This window comes from Protopterus annectens, chromosome 11.part0 (assembly GCF_019279795.1).
Source record: "Protopterus annectens isolate FY-2018-M chromosome 11.part0, PAN1.0, whole genome shotgun sequence".
NCBI classification, from domain to species: Eukaryota; Metazoa; Chordata; order Ceratodontiformes; family Protopteridae; genus Protopterus; species Protopterus annectens.
The window spans coordinates 19691171-19715491 of NC_056745.1; the positions used below are offsets into that span (position 1 = coordinate 19691171).

Here is a 24321-nt window from a genome sequence, read left to right on the forward strand (position 1 = left end):
TTCTGTTCCAGAGTTCCATGTCCACAGGCTTGGAAAGTGGACATAGCCTAGTATGAACCTATGAACCTATCTGCCCTAGGGCATTTATAAGCCTAGCCCAGAGTTTTGTGGCTTTCGCCACCCCTTTAGTTTGGAGGATACTATGCCCATTATTTTGCTGTGCCTCTGTCAAGCAGTGACACCGAGGTTATCCCTGGGGTATATCTGCGATCTCCCATCCATTGGTCAAGATTTCTCTTGAACAAGGCCAGCGAGGTGCTCTGCCTCACATGTACCGGGATTTTGTTCCACAGCATAGGGAGTCTCTGGGTGATGAATCTTTCCCTCCAGCACATCCTATTAATAGCTGTGTTGAGGTTTAAGTCTCTTGCCCTTGTAGTTCTGATGGCTTTAGATTTTTTGAGGTGAAGCACGTTCATTAATTCCGGGTTGGACACGGCCTTGTATGTCAAGCACAGGTCACCTCTGAGCAGACGGTAAGCGACTGAATAGAGCTGGAGTGCCTTCAGTCGGGCAGCATAAGACATATTTTTGAGACCCTTTATCCTTTTGGTGAGAAATTTTTGGGGCCTTTCCAATTGCTGCAGGTGTCGGGTCAGATACATTCCGAATGGGGCATTGTACTCAATCACTGGTCTGATGAGTGATGAGTACAGGGGAACGATGACCTCCCTTGATCTAGATGTGAATCCCTTCATGATCAGGAGGGCAATGTAGAAGGTCTTCCTAACTACTTTGGCAACGTGAGTGTCAAATGAAAGGTTACTGTCAACCTGGGTCCCCAGATCCCTGATAACCTCTTCTGTGCTTAGTGGATTGCCACCTATATGGTAACTAGGGGTAACCTTGTTTTTCCCGAAGGGTATGACTATGCATTTTTTGGCGTTTAACTTTAGGCCATGGTTCTGGCACCAGTTATCCATTTCAATGAAACCCTTCTGAAGGATGTCTGTGTCAGATGGGTTTTCAACTATGGTGCCCAGTTTGCAGTCATCTGCAAACTTTGTCAGCCATAATCCTCCTGTGTTTGCTTGTACTTCTGAAAAGTAGATGCCGAACAAAAGTGGGCCCAGGACTGAGCCTTGTGGGACACCACTTGTGACAGGCTTGGAGTCTGACATGGCGCCAGCAACTCTGACCCTGTGGGTTCTGTCACTTAACCAGTTTGCAACCCATCTAGTGACGTATGGGTTTACATTTAAGCTGGTGAGTTTTTCAATGATACCCGAGTGGGGTATTGTGTCGAAAGCCTTTGCCAGGTCAAGGTAGGCTGTGTGGACTGCCTTGCCCTCGTCAATGGCCTTAGTGACTGTTTCGAAGAAGTCAACCAAGTTTAAAAGGCATGATCTGCCCTTGACAAACTCATAGCTTTGCAGACCAGGCTTGTCAAGCTGATGGGACGGTAGTTTCCGGGGTCGGTGGAGGCACCTCCTTTATGAAGTGGGACCACCGTTGCCGTACGCCACTCCTTGGGTATGTATCCTGAGGTGAGGCTAAGATTAAACAGCTGCCCTAGCTGCAGGTTTAATTCCTCATTGAGTTCGTGGAGCACACAACCGGGGACACCATCTGGTCCCATGGATACTGTGTTTTTCGCCTTGGAGAGAGCAGTTCTCACCTGAGCATTTGAGATGTTTGGGGGACTACAATCCTCTGGTATAGATATCTCTCCTTTTGGGGGGGAGAAATTTGCACTGAACCTGTCGGCCAGTATGTTGGCAATGTCTGTAGGTTCAGTGATTTTTACGTCATTTTGAACTAATTCTGAGCATATCTGGGAGTTTCCTCCCAGGTTTCTAACATAGCTAATAAAGGCTTTATGATTGTCTTTTGAGTCCTTAGCGATTTTTCTCTCAGAATTTGCCTTGGATGCTTTTATGAGAGATCTCAGTTTTTTACTTATAATGATCAGGGGTGTCTTCCCTTTTACGGATTTTGCTCTATCTTGTAGTAGCTTCTTCCTTTTGTTGTAAAGCTTGTTTATGGCTGGGGTCCACCAGACTGGACGCTTGCCTTTGGTACAAAGAGTCTTTGTTTTGTTTGGGATTGCCTGGTCCATGCAGTCCTGGAGGTGCTGGTAGAACGCATTTGTAAGTGATTCAGCGGTTTGAGTAATGGTTTCCGCTGGCTCGGGGCCTTGAAAGAGACCACACCAGTCTTTAGGAGTGTGAAGTCGCCTTTTGAGAAGTTCTTCACTGTGGTCTTTTTATCTGGGGTGGGGGCGGATGTGGACTTCCAGTGAGATTAGTTTATGATCTGATCTCACCAATGATGGGTATACTTCTGGTGTTGAACATTGTGACCCCATGTTTGTGATGATGAGATCTAGTATGTTTTCTCCTCTTGTGGGATGGTGACTAGTTGTTCCATGGCATTTGAGTTTATGAACTCTAGGAACCTTTGGGCTAGAGTGTTGGGGCTTGAGTAGTGATCCCAGTCTATATTTGGATAGTTGAAATCACCCAGTATGACGGTGTTTGGAGATATATTTATCGTCTCCAGTGTTTTCAGGAAAGCTGTGTGAGGTTCCTGAGTTTGAGAGGGTGGCCTGTAGCAGGCTACAAACTGCAGTGCAGTCTTGCCTACGGTTAACTGCACCTGGATGGTTTCTGATGCATCGTGCGTTGCCACCAACCTTGAGGTGAGGGTGTCCTTGATGAATATGGACACCCCCCCTCCTTTCTTGGTGTTGTCCGGATTTTGGGGCCGGAACGCGTGATATGAGGTAAAACCTGATAGTGCCGGGGTGCTCTCAGGAGCCTTGAACCAGGTTTCAGTCACAGCACAGACATCTATGTTCTCCATACTGAGAAGGGCTTCGAGTGTGTGAATCTTGAGGTTGAGACTTCTGGCATTGAGCAGCATTACCCTTACTTTATTTCCTTTTTTGTGTTCTAGGGTGGTAGGTTTAGAATTTGAGCCCTGCCTAAAAAAGGCACAATGGGGGTGGCAAGAGCCTTTGCCAATATCCGAAAGCCCAGTGGTGACAGGTGCAAGCCGTCCCTAGTGAAGCAGCGTGGCTTGTCCAGCATGTCATCCCAGGCAGACAGACATTGGATCCCCTTTGAATGACACCATAGTTTAAGCCAATTATTAAAGCTGATCATCTTGTCTTCATATTGTGGCATCATTCTTGGTGAAGGTAGGATACTGCTCAAGGTCAGGGTCATACCTGCCTGGGCTACATAATCAGAGAGCTCCTCTATGTCTCTTTTCATGTAGTCCAGGGAGGTACGTCTCAGGTCGTTCACACCTGCATGGACAATGACTGAGTCATACTTGTACCTGCAGTTGAGTGACCTGAGTGCTTGCGTTATGTGGCGGATTCTAACATCATATCTTTCTCATGGAAGGGGATGTTCCTGCATGCTTATCCCCCTCTTCTTCTACCTCCCAGGGTCCTGCACAAGATCATGTGAGATGCCCAAAATCTTGCTGGTATCTTCCTTTTGGCTTGGGATGCACTGGTTCTCCCTTCTCTTTCACCTGGCCAGAGACAATCATGTGAAGTCACCTTACCTTACTTGACAGATCATCTCGCACTAGACAAGGGTCTCTCATTCCCCCTCACTTGTCTACACTTCATCTGGCACTTTGGGTAACAGCAGTTTTATTCCTTTGGGTTTTGCATGAGGGACAAAATATCATTACTAGAAACTCCTATGTGGCTAAATGGAAGGGATTTTCTATTTGTTGTCTCAAGCATGGCTAGGATCCTTTTTCTGTGGGAGCCCTGAGGTCCCTTCTTATTTATGTGAATTTCTCAACACTGGTTTGGCATATTCAAATAACTAGAGAGGAAAAGATGATAGAATGAGAAGATGCCAAGAATTTATTTGGACTGCAGGTTAGAGACCGTCTTCCCTATTAGGGATTGATATCAGAGTATAGGCAAACAGAAAGAAATAGGGGAGTCCTAAATGAAAGACCAGCACTGGTAGAGTTTTTAGTAAAATCTAGAACAGAAGATGCCATTAAAAAAGGAATAATTAGTACAGCATATATAATATTGCAAGATAACTATAAGAATCAATCAGAGGAGGTTCGAAAGGATTGGGAAGAGAGAGATTGGATAAACAATTAATAAAGAAACAATGGGAGGATATATGCATGTTTCCCAAATATGCAATAAAATCTAGAAGATTTAGGATTTTGCCTGGAAATGTTTACATAGATATTTTTATACCTCAAATAGACTCCTGAGACTTTTTCCTCAGGCAGACAGCAGATGTTGGAGATGTGATGGGGAAGAGAGAGGTAATTTATATCATATTTTCTGGTAATGCGGTGAGGTGGTGGGCTTTAAGGATTCCCTGTGGGATGCACTGTCAGAGATGCTGGGTGGGCAGACTGGTCTGACGAAGGAGATGAGTTTTCTGAGCTAGGATACAGAATCGGAATTGCCTAGACACGGTAATGCCTTGCTGTAATAATGGTGTCTGACAAAAAGCAATTACTAGAAAATGGAAATCAAAATCTAAACCAAATTTAAACTAACTACACTAGAAGCAGTGAATATAGTAAGAGAGATCAAACAACTGGAATTAAGATCTTTAGAAAAAGGGTAGGCAAAGGATAAAACCACCACCGTAACAGATAGAAGCAGGCAAAATCTGAAGGTAATGCTACTCAATGCTAGAAGTCTAAACCTCAAAATGCACTCTCGAGGCACTCCTAAAAATGGAGAACATCGATATCTGTGCAGTAACTGAGACCTGGTTCAAGGCTCCAGAGAGCACCCTTGCAATACCAGGCTACAATTCTTACCACACTTTTCGGCCACAAAACCAGGACCAAAACACTAAAGGTGGAGGAGTGTCCATATTCACCAAGGATAGTCACACCTCCAGGCCAGTTGCCCAACAATGCATCTGAAATTCTCCAGGTGCAACTAACACTAGGTAAGACTGCAATCCAAATTGTAGCTTGCTACAGATCCCCCACCATGCCCCAAGATTCTTACTACACCTTTCTAAACATACTGGAAAATATTAAGATACAACCAAACACCCTAATACTGGGTGATTTCAACTACCCTGCCATTAATTGGGAAAACTACTCAGGTACCAACTCCTTTTCCCAATGGTTCTTGGAATTCATAAATTCCAATGCCCTGGATCAACTAATCCATTGTCCCACCAGGGGCTCCAATATCTTAGACCTGGTCATTACCAACATGAGAGATAGATGCTCCATACCAGTGGTCAACCCCTCATTGGTCAGGTTTGACCATAAGCAAATCACCCTTGACATCCACATCCCACCCCCAGCCCCCAGTAAGGAAACCTCCTTAAAAAACTTCTCCAAAGCCAACTTCAAGCTACTGAAGTCAGAAGTGACAAACTTCACAACACCCACGCAGACGGGATCTGGAAGTTCGACTACAGAATCTTACATTAAGGCACTGTACGAGCACATCCACTCATGCATGAATCGTGCCATCCCAAATAGAACCAAGATGCTCTTCTCCAAAAAAAGGAAGCCAATCTGGTTGCCCCCTGCTATAAACAAACTATACAACAGAAGGAAGAAACTGTTGCAAAAAAGAGGAAAATCCCAGGATGCAAACAACTCCCTCACCAGCCTCAGTAAGAAGCTGAGATCCCTCATAAAATCCTCAAAAGCTAGTTACGAAAATAAAATTGCCAAAGATTCCAAAGACAACCACAAGGCATTCTATAGTTATGTCAAGAATCTAAATGGCAATGCTCAGATCTGCTCTGAGTTACAACAGAATGGCATTAAATATACTGATCCCAAGGATATTGCCAATATCCTGGCAGATCGATTTAGTGCCAACTTCACCTCACTCTCACCCCCTAAAGGGCCCATCTCAATACTAAAAGATTGCCAAATTCCGATAATCACAGCCACACAGGTAGAAACCGCACTCTCCAAAGCTAAGAATACAGCATCCATGAGACCAGATGACATCCCAGGCTGTGTACTACATGAACTACAAAATTAACTGGCACCTCACCTAAGTGTCATGTTTAATCATAGCCTCACCTCAGGCTTCGTGCCCACTGAGTGTCGCACAGCTACAGTTATCCCGCTCCACAAGGGAGGATCCACCTTGGATCCCGGGAACTACCGTCCCATCAGTCTGACAAGGCTGATTTGCAAGGGCATGGAACGCATTATCATGGAACTTATAAACAAAGACATTGGCAACCTTCAAACACTGGACCCCACCCAGTTTGGGTTTGTGAAGGGCCGATCTTGTCTCCTGAATCTGATTGACTTCTTCGAATCAGTCTCCAGAGCTGTGTACGAGGGTAAGGCAGTCCACACAGCCTATCTGGACCTCGCCAAGGCCTTTGACACCATCCCCCACTCTGGAATCATAGATAAACTTACTAAGCTGGGCATAAATCCCTACATCACTCGATGGGTTGCTAACTGGCTTACTGACAGAAACCAGACTTTAAAAGTAGCCGTCTCCAAATCCAGCTCCAGACAAGTGACAAGTGGAGTACCTCAGGGTTCAGTCCTGGGACCACTCTTGTTTGGCATCTACTTCTCTGAAGTACAGGCCAACACTAAGGGTCTCTGACTAACAAAGTTTGCAGATGACTTCAAACTGGGAGCCATTATTGAATCCCCAAATGATGTGGATATTCTACAAAAGGGCCTTACAGAAACAGATGCCTGGTGCCAGAGCCATGGGCTCAAGATTAATGCCAAGAAATGTATATTTATCCCCTTTGGAAAAAAACATGTACCCATGAATTACCACATAGGTGGCAGGGCACTAAACATCGAATGTGTGATGAGAGACTTAGGGACACAGGTGGACAGTGGTCTCACTTTCGATAACCACATTGCCACAACAGTCAGGAAATCCTTCTGTGTGGCACATCTCATCACGAAGGGCTTTTCATCCAGAAAAAAGGAGGTCATTGTCCCACTGTACTCATCCCTCATTAGACCCATTACAGAGTATAATGCCCCGTTTGGTATGTACCTCACAAGACATCTGCAGCAGCTCGAAAGGCCACAGAAATACCTCACTAAAAGAATCACAGGCCTAAAGCAGATGCCATATACTGACTGTCTAAAAAAACTCCAGCTATACTCTGTGGCATATCGTCTACTCAGAGGCGATCTCTGCTTAACATACAAGGCCATGTCAAATCCTGAGCTGTTGGACATGCTCCACTTAAAGAAATCCCAATCCCTCAGAGCGACACACTCCAGGGATCTAAACCTTGTCATCACAATGAACAAAACATGCTGGAGGGATAGGTTCCTGACCCAGAGACTCCCCATACTCTGGAATAGACTGCCCATACATATCAAACAGACCACCTCATTGGCCCTCTTCAAAAGGAACCTTGATGATTGGATGGGAGATAGGAAATTCACCCCGGGGATCATGTCAGTCGCCCTGCTAGACAGGGGCCTGGAGAAGTAAATATTGTGGGAAGAAATATCCAGGGAATTGCTACGGCTAGGCTTGCATAGGCCCTAGGGCCGATAGCCTAGTACCAACCTATGAACATCGGGAAAATGGGAACTGTGGGGAGGAAATGAAGTTTTAAAAGGTGGCAGGACTTAAATAAGCTATTTAACTTTTGACTGAAAAAGATTTGGTAGATTATTAGTGATGTATGATGTTTACAACTGGGAGTGTGCCATTATGGATTGTGATTTAAAATGCTGGCAACTAGGACTGTGTTGGTGTGGTTTGTTTTCATTTGTAAAAATGTATGATTGCCTGTGTTGTAAGTGATGGTTTAATAAAGATGTTTCTTGTTTAAAAAAAAGAAAAAAGTCAGGAACTGAATAATTTATTCAATGTTGCTTAGGCTATATGAAATACAGCAATATATGTGAAGTATAATGTTTATGTTATGTGAATTATAGTGTGATTACTTTTATAAAAATGTAACTTTGCCTGTATCACAAGTGATAATTCAATAGAGGTGTTTGGGAAAAAAATACTGGTTTTGTTATATTATTCTGTTAAAGCTCATTTGTCATCTATTTCTGCCCGTCTGGCTTTGAATCCTACTTTGGCTTCCAGTTTTGAAGTCAAACAGTTCCTAAAAGGCATCCTTCCTATTAGGCTCCCAAGAAAACCTATTCCTCCTTCTTTGGACCTTAATTTTGTTCCTGTCTGTCTTTTCTTCTTTCCTGCAGCTTTGTACTTGGAAGACTGTATTGTTGGCACTTGCCCATAGAGTTTCTGAAATTCAAGCCTTCACAGCTATTCCTCCAAGAATCTACTTTCAAATCTTGAAATACGGAAATACTAAATTTCAGTATCTCGAGACAATAATTACGAAAATCCACATCAATCAAAGATTAGGAAACCGAACGTCACTATACTGAAAGTTCATAATACTGAATTTTCAGTAGGCAACGTTCTTTTTTTTTTGTTTTACCCTGCACCATACAGATATAAATAAAATACGACCTTCCTCCATACATAATCACAAATCACAACAATAAACATTCCAACAAAACCCTAGTAATCTATGTTTAAGCAGGGGGCAAGCCCCCCTAAACCTCACCCCACTAATTACATATATCAACTTTAAAGTCGCACTACCACAAAAAACAGCAAACTTACTGTTACACACCCTACAATTCCACTACGCACTTTCAAAGCCATACCTATGAGAAACACACACGCTACACATCTACAAAAATAACCACTTGCAAAACTGACACACACACACACACACACACACACACACACACACACACACACACACACACACACACACACACACACACACACACACACAGTCACAGTCACCTACCTACCCTAACCCACTCCTCAAACTTTCCAACAAATTAAAACATAATACGCTTCTCTCTCAAACCCTTACACACTTAACACCTACCTAAATCTTCCGTTCATAACCACACCGACTGCCATATTTATATCCCACAAACCACTATACCTTAAAGAGTGAGCATACAATTCACAACACACCGCACCATGACTACTACAGATTCAGCATTCTCACATTTGTTATTCTGCAGTCTCAAACAACAGGATTCCTGGTATTTCGAGATTTGAAAGTAGATCCTCCTCCTCCTCCAAGCCCTCATGGCCGTTCTTCCTTTTTTTATTTTTCACAAGGGCAGGGTGTCTCTTTGTACTAATCTTCCTTTTATGCCCAATTTTTGTCCTGGACTCACTTTCTTCATCTTCCCTTCTTTCTTTCTTCCCCACAATCTGCTAGTGAGAAGGCACTACACCTTGCATTTACATAGACAGGTCAGATATTTTCGGATAAGACAAAGGGTATCAGAAAATATGAGCAACTTTTTCTTTCCTTTCATGCCAGGAAATTGGGTTTGGCAGTGTCTAAGCAAACCATTTCCTACTGGATGTCTAAGGCCATTTCCATTTGTTATTGTTTTAATGGCAATCAGCTTTCCTGTTCTGTTCATGCTCATTCTACTAGGACAGTCACCTCTTCTGGTGCTTTTCTCAAGGGTTTGGATTCTAGATTCATCCTGGAAGCTGCTCCTTAGTCTTCTGTTCACACTTTTATCAAACATTATAAGTTGGATGCCATATCCAGGGCCAAGGCAGGACATGGTACAGTATGTAAGATATTAAGTACATCTGTGTAAGAACTTACAATAACAGTAGATGTCCTACTTCTCACTGTTGCACTATACCATCTGTCCATCCTGCCCCCTTTTTATTTTTCTGTTGCTCTTCTGCTGGCTGAGGGGTTTCCTCTTACATGCTTATCTCCTTTTATTTCCCTTCCTGGAATGGGCATGTTATTGTTTCTCTGGGGTTCCTCTAGTTCTCCTGGGGCAGCTCAGTTCTGAGGATTAGGCATCTGTATGTCACATATGCACCTTATACCTTGTGCATAGGACATATGTCTGACGTATGATGCCTGGAAGATATAAAGGCTTTGATATGCTGGCTGGATGTTGGGATACCCTGCCAAGGACAGCCCAAGTATAAAGAATAGTGAAACAGTGTGAAGTAGGACATCTAATGTTATGGTAAGATCAATGTGCTGTAACAAGTGTACTTTCTGTGTGGACTACAGGAAACTGGACAATCACACAGAGTCAGGCACATACCCAATGCTCAGGACAGATGAAGCTTTAGAACAGCTGGAAGGCTAAGTATCTGACTACTACTGAGTTATCTAAGTGTTACTGTCATACACCTTGATACCTGCAGCCAGGGAGAGGTCAGCATTTGTAATCCCATTTGGGTTGTGCAAGTTTACAAAAAAACACTTTTTTTATGAAGAACACACCAGCAACTGCCCAGTCGTTGGCAGACTGCATCCTAGCAGGAGATTGTGCCCCTGCTTATCTGGATGACATTGCCATCTTCAGATGGTCCAGAATAGACCAATGGTAACATGTCATGGAAGTGCTGGTCAGACTTCAAAGGACAGGGCCGACTATATAGACAAAGAAGTGTCAGGTGGGTATAGCAGGGGTATGTTATCTGGGTGACAAGATGGGTGGGGGAATGATTAGGCCAGAATATGCCAAAGTTGGGACTATCCGGGCATGACCCAGCACTACTACCCGGAAAAAAGTACTCGCATTTTTAGGAACAGCAGGATACTAGAAGAAATTTATTCTCCAGTATAGTATGACAGCTTCAACACTTCCAGAGCCCAACAGGAAAAACAGATCAGATGGTGTTGCCTAGGCATTACAAAAGCTCAAAGAGGCTCTCAGTTCACCCCAGTTGAAGCCATTCCAGATTACAGTCAAGAATTCAGTGTACAGGTAGATGCTTCTAACCATGGGGTGGGGGCTGCACATAGGTATTCTGAAAGGAGGAAGAGCACAGTCATGTGTACCTGAGCCATGGACCTCACCTTAGGGAAGAGGCTTATGCAGCCATAGGAGTGAATAGGTATAGTCTAGGCTTTGCAAAAACTACAACCCTGTTTGTATGGCAGAAAGTCTGTCCACTGTTACAGACTATAACTTTAAAACAGCTATACAGACCAAGACAGAAAGGGAAATGTTTGAGATAGTCTTGTGCTGTGCAGCATGACTGTCTAACCCATTCAGGGGAAGCACTAACAGTAATGCAGAAGGTTTATCTAAAATTGCACTCTTGTCTCATACTGGAGGGGTGCCTCCAGAAGACTTGCCTGAGTTTCCTAAAGGGAAATGTGAAGTCAGGGGTAATGCCAATCTAAAGAGAATGGAGTTAAAAATGTAATGCATTTCTCTCTCTTTCTTCAGTTTTGCTTGTCTACAGTCACTGTGTTTTTCTCATGACTTGGGAATGTACGGCCATCTTTTTGAACAAAAAAGAACAAGGAATGCCTTTTGAAGTAAGCTGAATCTCCAGAGTTCCTGTCTGCTCATATGAATTTAACAAAGATGACAGTCCAGGAACCATATTTCTGTTGAGATGTAACTGCAGTAATTGCTGATGGACTTAATAATTTGCACATAAATGAGACACCAGGACAATTTTTATGGTTGCTATGATGAATACAAGAATTGGCCATATTACTTGTTTTCTCAGCAACAGGATGGCAGTGATGATGATAATGATGCTGATGCTGATGCTGATGATGATGGTGGTGGTGGTGATGATGACGACATCATCATCACAGACACTGTGGCTGGGTAAACACTTAATATACAAGTGTACATTGTGAAGAAGTATAAATACTGTCTTATTTATGTGAAACCATATAAGTGTAGTAATAACAGTTAAAGATAATATTTCTGTTGTAAGTTACATCAAGGAAACTTAGCTGTCTGAAGCTTAGATTGTTTCTATATGCAGCCCACCTATTTTTATTGGTGTTGTTTCTCTTTGTGTAACAAGCTGTGTATGTTTTACTCTGCATTTGCAGCACCTTTTCTATTGTTTAATAAATAAACTTTACTTAACCTTAAAGCTCTTGAGGCTGGCATTTATTTATGTATAAGAATATTTGTGCATGGTTATTTTATCTGGGAAGATGGAAGAAATTATTTAAACTGTTTTAAAACAACTTTTGTATGCCATACATCTCACATTAAAATGTTCTGCCCACTACTAGTGAAAGAAATATTAATTGGTGCACTTCATTATTTGGCTTGATTTAGATCAACAATGTATTTAAGAGTCTCTGGCCCCAACTCATACTGGTGGAAGTACTATCATGCCAGGAAAAAAGCTTTGTGAAATTGGAGGATTCTGCCAGCCTTCACTGGGAAGTGTGTGTGTGTGTGTGTGTGTGTGTGTGTGTGTGTGTGTGTGTGTGTGTGTGTGTGTGTGTGTGTGTGTGTGTGTGTGTGTGTGTGTGTGTGTCTGTGTGTGTGTACTCATGTAAGTAATACCTTGTGTGAAAGGCAGTTACCATGGATAAAATGGACACTGAAAGACACTGATGTACAGAGAAAATATGTGGCTCACTCTGAGAATGTTTGGCCAAAGACCCAAGTCTGTAAATGGCAAGTGTTGAGTCCAGTCTGGGTGTAGCTTGTGGAAGCTCATATTCAGGATAGATGTGCATATTTTTATGTTCTTGGGGACAGACTGTAGCTTATAAATTATTACTGAGATAGACTTGTGCATACTTTCCTGCTTTTCCTTCACTATAGCTGGTAGTGGTGGAAATCAAACCCTATTAGTGCCAGCCAACATAACTGGTGGCATCCTGTCTCCTGGGGGTCACAATGGTGACAGTGGTACCATCCTGCCACCCCACTACTCATAAATGCTTGCAATGTAATGATACTTAATATCTGGAAATACAATTAATAGTTTATGTAAACTACCACCTTCATGCTATGGTGGGTGAGGGAGCTAAAGGCTGTTGCAGAACAATCAATACAATGAAATTTAGTAGGTTGTCCGGAGCCAGTCATGAAAAGTAATTGTGAAGTTAACAAAGACTGAGGCCGGACCACTTATACAAGGGTTATTGAGAACTGCAAGGAGTTGTGAGGGCTGTTACTGAAGGCAATTCAGATAGGTTTGTCTGACAATGCTCAACAGTAAGATGGGTATAGCCTGAGATAAAACAACAAAAATTACAATGATTGTAAAAATCTTACATTGAGTAGTAAGAGTTAGAACTGAAAGTAAGCAGCTGTTTCAGGTTTTGGTTATTATGGCTTCTCTTGACCTTTCTTTTGCATTAGAGAAATGGCTTGCTTTTATTACTAACATTAATGTTGGTGAATTTTAAACTGGCATTTGCAATGATCTGCTGTCTTACTGAGCCCCCCAAACACAACACACACACACACACACACACACACACACACACACACACCTTTCCCCATATAGTAAAGAACAAGACAAGAACCTATCACTGAAAAATATGATTTCCATCATGTATGCATGAATAGGTGTGCATTTTATATTTATTTTAGTTTCAGAGTACAATAGTCAGATGGTTGGTAATTTGCATACAATAGTTTGAGGTATAGCTTAGAGCTGAAGGCTTATATTCACTGACCCTGCTGGCATTCTGTTAAATAAAACCATTCTGATTTTCAAAACTTTGCTTCCACTGCTCCAGGTGTCTGGTAGGTACAGGATCTAACTGTGCATATCAATCAGTAAGGTTGGAACTTATACACAGAGACTGCTACAGGGTAATAAAATATTCTTTAAGGCAAAATTATGTCTTGATTTTACACAAAGGATTTTTTTAATAGTAAAAATGCAGATACTTCTTCTTTCTTCCACTGTCCACATACTATAACTGTGCAAGTGTCTTCCCTGCCATCCTCAAATTATGCCACTTTCCTGGCCATTGTCACTGCCCTTTCATAAACCACTGTATGATTCACAGTGAGATGCTAATGACCCCCCCCCCCAATAACTTTTCCTCTCTGTCCTCCAAAAGCCCAAACTCCAAAGATGCATATTTTCCATGCATTTCCACCTATCAAACGCCACACATAAAATCAAGCTGCCTTGTTATTCTCAGTCTACTAGTAAATCTACTTCTGTTACTACTATAAAAATCCTGCTATCATCAGCAAACAATTCTGCACTTCTGTGTTCTCCAACACAAACTTGCTACAAAGGACTGTCCCCAGCACAGAACCCTGTTCCTTTAGTCTACTAGTAAATCTACTTCTGTTACAACTATAAATATCCTGCTATCATCAGCAAACAATTCTGCACTTCTGTGTTCTCCAACACAAACTTGTTACAAAGGACTGTCCCCAGCACAGAACCCTGCTCCTTCAGTCTACTAGTAAATCTACTTCTGTTACTACTATAAAAATCCTGCTATCATCAGCAAACAATTCTGCACTTCTGTCTCCAACACAAACTTGCTACAAAGGACTGTCCCCAGCACAGAACCCTGTTCCTTTAGTCTACTAGTAAATCTACTTCTGTTACAACTATAAATATCCTGCTATCATCAGCAAACAATTCTGCACTTCTGTGTTCCCCAACACAAACTTGTTACAAAGGACTGTCCCCAGCACAGAACCCTGCTCCTTCATACTACTCAGATGCTTACCCTCATACTGCCCCTGAGCTACTACCCCTGCTTTGAATTAGATTCCTATCTGTCCATCCATTTTTGGCACCAATCTCACAGCCTTCAATTTTTTCCAACTTATTAAAAGATACAGTATCAGATGCCTTTTGGACATTCTCATTCACTACATATAAATGTCCCTCTATTGTTCACCTTCATAATGACTCTAAAGTAACATAAGTTTAAATTGTGGGACATTTTTTTTTGTATAAAGGCAGGCATTTGGCCTTATGTGAAAGAATTAGCAGCCGGGATCTCTACCAGCCTACTCTAAAGAACCCTTCTTATCAACTTTTTGAGGATGGGAGCATGACAAACTAGTTTAGTTAGTGTGTCAGCATTTAAATACAAATTAATGAAGTTGCAAAATCTTAACTTCTACACTCTTTTATAATCAACATATATGTATAACCCCATCTCTCCTACCAGTTCCATAATTTACTGTCACAGTCACAAACAAGAAACTCAAACCAGTTCATAATCCACCTGGTGCAATAGGCATTATACTGGCTATGTCTGATCTGAATATCACGTGTGTGTGTGTGTGTGTGTGTGTGTGTGTGTGTGTGTGTGTGTGTGTGTGTGTGTGCGCATGTGTGTAACCAGTTTCCTGGTTGCAACTATACAGGTTCTGCAAGACTTCTCTTTTAAAAAATTACTTCTATCTAAATTATGTTTTGTGTGCAAACTGAATATGGAACAATAGCAGGATACCATCAATCTACTTACTGTGTGGGGAAGCACCACACACACTCATTCCAGGTATGGTGTCTGCTCCTTCCAAAGATTCAGGAACAAGTTTGTCATGTTTTCCAATCAGTAGCAGTAGCTGATCCTTTGGGATATTGTATCCTGCACAAAGAAAACAGAAGAAATACAATTAAAATAAATTCCCGACAAATTGCTATATTTATCAAATCATTTTCCTAATAAACAGGACAGATAATCATTCATATATTTTAACAGAGTCACAGATCATAAAACATGTTTATAACATCAAACTGCAATTTCCTGAACTACAAGCTTACTTAAAAAAGGCCCACATAAGTAAAACAGCTATAGTAATGTACAATCACTGTATCAACAGAACTTGCAGTCCTATGGGTGCCCCCCTCCCCCCAAAAAAGAAAATGCACACTACAAACCAAGAAACATACATTGCTCCAAGGTTCAGACTAAATAATGGTGATTTTATGTTAACACACACTGCATTCAAGGTTGTAAATCTTTATGTAGCTTGCCAGTGTCCATATTTAGACTATTTAATAACCTTAAATGTTCTACCTATTATCTTCATCCAGATTTAAAAACTGTATGACTGCAGCCTAAAATATCATGTTTAAAGATATATTTGTGAACTAGAAGACCTTTTTGTTGACTTTACATTTTATGGCAGTAAATAATTAAAACATTCTCATGAATTAGCATCCTCAATAAACTGGCTTATGACAGGAAGTATCAGAAAAGGCTTGGAATGAGGAACAGAATTAAACACAAATTATTGTTTGCCTGGGATATACTGCAGTAGAGATTATTAACCACTGACCTGAAGTTGTTATTCTGCATTTATCCTTGACCAATGGGTTTAGTTCTGAGAATCAGAACCATCTCAGCCATTTCTACAGCTCGTGCAGGCCAAAATCTCTCGAGCTTCAAGCCTACCCACAATGCGTCTCCTAGTTACCTCAGATCTCATTTGCTGCTTTTCTGGACAGACACACTCTCCTAGTTACTTCAGATCTCGTTTACTGCTTTCCTGGACAGACGCACTCTCCTGGTTACCTCAGATCTCGTTTGCTGCTTTCCTGGACAGACATGCTCTCCTAGTTACTTCAGATCTCGTTTGCTGCTTTCCTGGACAGACACGTTCTCCTAGTTACCTCAGATCTCGTTTGCTGCTTTCCTGGACAGACGCGCTCTCCTAGTTACTTCAGCTCTCGTTTGCTGCTTTCCTGTTCAGACACGGTCTCCTAGTTGCCTCAGATCTCGTTTGCTGCTTTCCCGGACAGACGCGCTCTTTTAGTTACTTCAGATCTCGTTTGCTGCTTTCCTGGACAGACGCGCTCTCCTAGTTACTTCAGATCTCGTTTGCTGCTTTCCTGGACAGACGCGCTCTCCTAGTTACCTCAGATCTTGTTTGCTGCTTTCCTGGACAGATGCACGCTCCTAGTTACCACAGATCTCATTTGTTGCTTTCCTGGACAGACGCGCTGTTCTAGTTACTTCAGATCTTTGTTGATTTCCTGGACAGACGCGCTCTCCTAGTTACTTCAGATATCGTTTGCTGCTTTCCTGGACAGATGCGCTCTCCTAGTTACCTCAGATCTTGTTCTCTGCTTTCCTGGACAGACGTGCTCTCCTAGTTACCTCAGATCTCGTTTGCTGCTTTCCTGGACAGATGTGCTCTCCTAGTTACCTCAGATCCCGTTTGCTGCTTTCCTGGACAGACACGTTCTCCTAGTTACCTCAGATCTCATTTGCTGCTTTCCTGGACAGACGCGCTCTTCTAGTTACTTCAGATCTCGTTTGCTGCTTTCCTGGACAGACACGCTCTCCTAGTTACCTCATATCTCGTTTGCTGCTTTCCTGGACAGACGCACTCTCCTGGTTACCTCAGATCTTGTTTTCTGCTTTCCTGGACAGAAGCACTCTCCTAGTTACCTCAGATCCTGTTTTCTGCTTTCCTGGACAGACGCACTCTCCTAGTTACTTCATATCTCATTTGCTGCTTTCCTGGACAGACGCACTCTCCTAGTTACCTCAGATCTTGTTTTCTGCTTTCCTGGACAGAAGCATTCTCCTAGTTACCTCAGATCTCATTTGTTGCTTTCCTGGACAGATGCGCTGTTCTAGTTACTTCAGATCTTTGTTGATTTCCTGGACAGACGCGCTCTCCTAGTTACCTCATATCTCGTTTGCTGCTTTCCTGGACAGACGCGCTGTTCTAGTTACTTCAGATCTTTGTTGATTTCCTGGACAGACGCGCTCTCCTAGTTACCTCATATCTCGTTTGCTGCTTTCCTGGACAGACACGTTCTCCTAGTTACCTCAGATCTCATTTGCTGCTTTCCTGGACAGACGCACTGTCCCAGTTACCTCAGTTCTCGTTTGCTGCTTTCCTGGACAGACACACTCTCCTAATTACCTCAAATCTCGTTTGCTGCTTTCCTGGACAGACGCGCTCTCCTAGTTACCTCAGATCTCATTCGCTGCTTTCCTGGACAGACGCGTTCTCCTTTGCTCTAAGTGAAATTCTTTTTCTTATTACTTCGCCTTTTCTTCCTTCTTTACCACTAAATTTATTTCTATACTTATGCCTACCGTTTACTTCTTACTTGTGTAGCTTGGTTACTGTTGCTGGTAATTTCCTTTTTTCCCCGTACAGTTTGTGTACTTCTCCTTCTCCTAATTTTGGTAGATAGCTCTCTTCCTGTACACTTTCCTTACAGACCTGTGTACAAAGAATAAATCTTTTTCTGTTTACTGTATTTAAATAGGTTACCAGTGCTTGTTTTCTTGTGTAATTCCTTCACCCTTCTATCATGCATGTGTGGTGCGAGTGAAACTTTCCTTTATCTCGTTATGGCTGAAAAACCTAAAGGCCCCTCTGGCTTTAAGAAATGCCAGCAGTGTGGCCATAAAATTCTTCTTTAGACTCAAGTGTTGTGTGTCTACTGCTTGGGACCACACCACCTCCAAGAAGATTGCAGTATATTCCCTTTTCTTATACCCCTCCCGTTTTCAAAAAAATTCCTAATGTTCCACACAATCAGAGGGAACCAGCAGTCATAGAGATCCAAAGACTGCTAGAAAAAAAAAAAAAAGAGTCATCCAAGAAGTCTCACCAGACCAGATAGAGTCTGGAACTTACTTAAGATTCTGTTTAGTGCCAAAAAAAAGACAGGGGAATGGAGACCAATTCTGGCTCTCAGCCTTTCGAACAAATAATAATATAATAGTATTATAAATGACAATTAACTATCTTAACTTGCAACATTTTCTGTATATACTGCTGACAATCAATATCTTGTTATTGTATTAAAGCCAATAACTTATAATGTTGTTTACCATTGCTGCAACTTTGTATCTCTATTTATCATGTACATGATGTGGAACTTTTCTCCCCAGGCATCTGCTGAAAAAGGACCTGCGCCCACTTGGAATTTCCCAGTAAACAAATGTAAATAAATAAATAATTTCGGCAAGCAGAATTTGGGATGGTTACAGTGTACTCCATTCTACTGTTTTTGGAGAAGGACAACTAGATGTGCTTGATAGACCTTCAGGATGCATATTAGCACAGAAAAATAGACAAGCCCTCCACAAGGTTCATCAACTTCAGGCTGAGAGCCAGTCACTATCAGTTCAGAGTTCTGCCCTTGGTCTCACCACAGCCCCCAGGGTGTTTACCACATGCATGGCAGTAGTAGCAGCTCACTTGAGATTGCAAGGATTCCAGGTATTTCCATATTTGGATGACTGGATCATTATCACTGTGACCAGACATCTGTTGACAATAGCAAGGGACTATGTTCTCCAGACTTGTTCAAACCTATCAATTACTGTGAAGTACGAAAAATCTCAAATGACCCCCAAGTCAAAGTTTAGAGTTCATAGGAACAATGTTAAATACGAAAACTTTCTTAGCCCCCTTCCACCAGTGAGATTACAAAAAATCAGGGAACAAGTTCAAAAGATACAATGTTACAAGAAATGACCTGCCTGTCCAGTCTTACAAGCACTGGGCTCAATGGCGGCTGCAATAACTCTAGTTCCCCTGACAAGATTTCATATGCAAATTCTTAAATGGCTACTTGCATTTCATTGGTCAATACTTAACCAGCCAATGTTGGATCAGATTTTGATCACCAATCTCTGCAAAGATTTAGCTTGGTGGATGCACTTAGAAGAGATTCTTCTAGGCAGTCCCTTTGTCCACTGCAACCCAAGGCCACAGTGATCACGGACACCTCCCAGAATGGGGGGGGCATTATCTGGGCAAGATTGTCCAAGGCACTTGGTCCTACACTGAGGCTGGTATGCATTCCAGAAATGAGAGCAGTGCTTTTAGCGTTGTAAGCCTTTCAAACTGTTCTCCCTCTAAGAACGATTGCCATTCACACAGACAACGTATCAGTAGTTTGGTACATCAACAAACAGGAAGGAACCAAGTTTTACCCTATTTGTCGAGAAGCACTAAGAGTGTGGTAGTGGGCGATTTCTTTCAACTGATTTCTGATAGTAACACATATTCCAGGGAGCTCCAGTGTGATAGCAGACAAACTAAGCAGATCTATTCTCCCTAATTTCCTCACCCTGGGAGTCATCCTGGGATGCTCTTCTATACAACTGGTCCCCCTGACTTCTGTATGCATTCCCACCCACCCCCGACTCCTTTAATTTCAAAATTCCTACAGAAAGCCATCAGGTTGAAGAGCAGAATAATCCTCATTGCCCCTTACTGGCCTCAACAAATATGGTTCCCCTTTCTCTGGCCTTACCTAGTACAAAAACCTTGAGCTCTGGCTCCTGCTCCAGACTACCGCTCTCATCCAGAGGAATTGATAGACCCAAACCTCCCGAACCTCAGGCTGACAGCACGGTTCCTCCAATTCCGTTAATTGCCAGGCAAGTTAATCTTCCTTCCCAAGTTCGTAGAATTCTCTTAGTCTCTCATAAGCTATCTACCCGTAAACTCTATACTAGTAAATGGAAGAGATTCACCTTTTGGTCCCACAAAAGGAAATATTGACCCCCTTTCACCACCCATAGAAAAGATCTTAGGAATTATTATCCTCTTTTTTTTGATGCAGGAGCCTCTTTTTCTACTATTAAAATCTGGCTGGCAGTGATTTCATGTTTTCATAACGATTTTAGGGATAATTCCTTAGCTTCTCAAAAAGCTATGTAAAGCATTTTTAAAAGGAACTCTTTTTTTGAAACCCCCTTTTAAGGATCCCATTCCTCCCTAGGATCTTACCCTAGTATTACAGTCCATTGTTCAGTCCCCCTTTGAACCTTCTGCCGAATGTGACCTGAAATATTTATCTTGGAAAACCATATTCCTCGTAGCAATAACCAGCCAGAAGAATTTCTGAAATTCAAGCTTTACCTTGTAAGCCACCATCCTTGCTTTTTCATAAAGACAGAGTGGCCTTAAGGATGAATCCCTCCTTTCTTCCTAAGGTAGTGTCAGACACTAATATTAATCAGACTATTAATCTTCCAGGATTCTTTCCCAACTTTTCCCATAAAAGAGAATGCTCCCAACATTTACTAGATGTTCACAGAGAGACATTTTTACCCACACAAAACAAAAGATATTTGAAAATCAAACCGATTGTTTGTTTCCTTCTCAAGCACCAAAACTGGCAGACCAGTCAGCAAACTAAATTTAGCCAGATGGCTAAAAAGCTATACATCTTTCATTTATGACAAAAAGAAAATCAATTTGCCTAGACCTGTAAAGTCTCACTCTATAAGATCTATAGCTACATCAGCAGTTTTTTAATCACGAGCTTCCATGCATGACATTTGTGCAGCAGCAACTTGGGCTTCTCCTCATACCTTTATTACTCATTACAAATTGGACCTGATCTCCAGGGGAAGAGCAGCATTTGACTCAATGGTGCTCAGGAATATCCTTCCTTGAGTTTGCCCAAGATTTAAGGTAGCTGTGGTCTCTGTCCCATTGGTTAAGGATAAAATTAAGATAGACAACTTCAGATAAAGCAGTTATGTATTCACCATAATATAACATCTGAGTTGTCACAGGTTCATAGGCGTGTACTAGGATAATGGCCCTGGAGCGTTTACAAGTCTAGCCCATAGGATTACCCTGGCATTGTGCCACCAGACCTTAGTTTCCAGTGCCTCTGTCGATTACAGCCACTGGAGTGATCCCTGGGATGAATTTTCTATTTCCCATCCACTCATCAAGATTTCTCTTGAAGAGGGCCAGTGATGTGCTCTGTTTGACATGTATGGGAAGTCTATTCCATAGCATGGGCAGTCCCTGGCTTATGAACCTGCCCCTCCAGCATGTTCTGTTGATTGTGGTAATGAGGTTGAGATCTCTGAAGCATGTGGTGTCGAGGGATTGGGATTTCTTTAGATGTAGCATTTCTAACAGAGCTGGGTCAGACATGGCTTTGTAAGTCAAGCAGAGATTGCCTCTAAGTAGGTGATATGAGACAGAGAATAGCTGGAGTTTTTTGAGTCTGTCCATATTGGACAAGTGTTTAAGGCCTAGGATCCTCTTTGTGAGGTACTTTTGTGGCCTCTCCATTTGTTGTGGGTGTCTAGTGAGGTACATGCCAAATGGCGCACTGTACTCGATGATTGGCCTAATGAGAGAAGAGTAGAGGGAGACAATGACCTATTTCTCATTACTAAGGGTTTTTCATCCAGGAAGGTGTGCCACATAGAAGGACTTTCTGTCCACAGTGGCAGTGTGGTGGTCAAAAGAGAGGCTGCTGTCAATCTGTGTTCCCAGATCTCTTATAACGTCTTCTGTGTTCAGTGGACTACTATCAATGTGGTAATTCATGGGAACTGAGTTTTTCCCAAAGGGGATGATGACACATTTTTGGCATTGAGCTTAAGGCCATGGTTCTGACACCAGTCATTGGTCTCAGTGAGGCCTTTCTGTAGGATGTCAACATCACTTGGGAAGTTAATAATCTCTCCCAACTTGCAATCATCTGTGAACTTTGTCAGCCAGAGTCCCTTCATGTTGGACTGGACTTCTGAGAAGTAGATACCAAATAGGAGAGGACCCAGGACCAATCCCTGTGGGACTCCACTTGTGACTGGTCGGCAGTCTGACTTGGAGTCAGGTACTTTTACACTGTGGGTTCTATCTGTGAGCCAGTTTGCAACCCATCTAGTGATATAGGGGTTGATGCCTAGCTTAGTGAGTTTTTCTCTGATTCCTGAGTGAGGAATGGTATCAAAGGCCTTGGCCAGATCAAGGTAGGCTGCATGAACCACCTTACCTTTATCCACAGCTCTGGTGACTGACTCAAAGAAATCGACCAAGTTGAGCAGGCATGATCTACCCTTCACAAAACCAGACTGTGTGGGATCCAGAATTTGGAGATTCCCTATATCCTTGTTTATTAGGTCCATGATGATGCATTCCACAGCTTTGCATATCAGACTTGTCAGGCTAATGGGGCGATAGTTCCCAGGGTCTGCAGTCACTCCTCCTTTGTGGAGAGGGATGACTATAGCAGTTCACCATTTAGTAGGGACAAAGCCTAAGGTGAGGCTGTGACTGAACAGGGCACACAGGTGAGGTGCCAGTTCACTCTATAGTTCATGTAGGACATAGCCAGGGATATTGTCAGGTCCCACAGAAGCTGTACTCTTGGCCTTGGACAGTGCTGTTTTAACCTGTGCAGCAGTAATACTGGGTGCCTGGCAATCTACTGGTATTGTGATTGGTCCTTTGGGGAGTTGGGGAGAGGGTTAAAGTTAGGACTGAATCTGTTGGCCAGTATATTAGCAATAGCTGTTGGCTCGGTATAGGAGGTACCATTGTGTAGTAGCTCAGAGCAAATCTGTGTATTGCCATGGAGATTCTTTACATAACTATATAAGGCCTTGTGGTTGTCTTTACTATCTGCTGCAATTCTGTTTTCATAGCTAGCTTTAGAGGATTTGATGAGGGATCTGAACTTTTTGTTGAGGCTGATAAGGGAGTTTTTCCTGTCTTGGGACTTCACCTTATTCCGCATCAGTTTCCTCCTTCTGTTGTAGAGTTTGTTTATGGCAGGGGACCACCAGATTGGCTTCCATTTTTGGAGGAGAGCGTCTTGGTTCTATTGGGTATGGTGAGATCCATGCATTTGCGTACGTGTTTGTACAGTGCATTGGTGTTTGATTCGGCAGTCATGCAACTATTTTCCATTTGCATGGGTGCCATGAAGTTAGCCACCTCTGTTCTTAGGAGCCCAAAGTTAGCTTTGGAGAAGTTTTTCATGGTGGTTACCTTTGGGGGGGGGGGTGGATTTCCAAGGTGATTCATTTGTGGTCAGATCTAACCAGGGAGGAGTTAACTACTGGTGTAGAGCAACTGTTGCTCATGTTAGTAATGACCAGGTCAGGGACATTGCTACCTCTAGTGGGGGTAAGAACGAGCTGGTCCAGGGCTTTGGAATTAATACATTCCAGGAAACGTTGGGCAAGTGTATTGGTACATGAGTAGTTTTCCCAGTTAATGGAGGGGTAGTTGAAGTCGCCCAGTATGAGTGCATTAGGTTGGACCCTAATATTCTTCAGGGAGCTTAGGAACATGGAGTGAGCGTCTCGGGACATGGTTGGGGACCTATAACAGGCTACAACCTGAATCGCTGTCTTACCCAATGTTAGCTGCATCTGAAGTATCTCTGATGCATTATGTTGTCCATCTTCATATATCCTTGACTCCCCTCCCTCCTTCCCCTGGCCTTTCGAATATCCTTTGGTGGAACAGATATGGCACACACCTCTCTGTTTTGACTTGTGTCACATAGAAGATATGGTTTTCATCAGGCATTGTGTTCTTGTGTCGATTTATCTGTAATGCCCAAACTCGATCTGCGGTAACTTAACTAGGAGAGATGCAGTGTAGGTATGGTTGAAGCTTGGTGAGTTTTTGGCCTGAACAAGCTGTAGAAATGGTCAGCTCGGTTCTGATTCTCTGAACCAAACCCATTGGTCAAGGATAAATGAAGATGGACAACTCAGATGGAACGTTATGGTGAGTACATAACTTCTTTTTCATCACTTTTTATACATATGCAAATCTGTTTATTCATATTTTCATCAGTAAAAACATTACATAAGATTGGGAGACAGAAAATAT

At 42.5% G+C, this 24321-nt stretch overlaps 1 protein-coding gene across 1 annotated transcript in view; it reads right to left on the reverse strand.

The window, feature by feature from the left end:
* LOC122815131 (zinc finger protein OZF-like) overlaps positions 1 to 24321 on the reverse strand; it is a 93998-nt gene that overhangs the window by 28684 nt on the left and 40993 nt on the right. The window contains exon 3 of the mRNA XM_044087384.1: positions 15201 to 15323. Coding sequence (XP_043943319.1) covers positions 15201 to 15323 — 123 coding nt within the window. The remainder of the gene's footprint in view (positions 1 to 15200; positions 15324 to 24321) is intronic.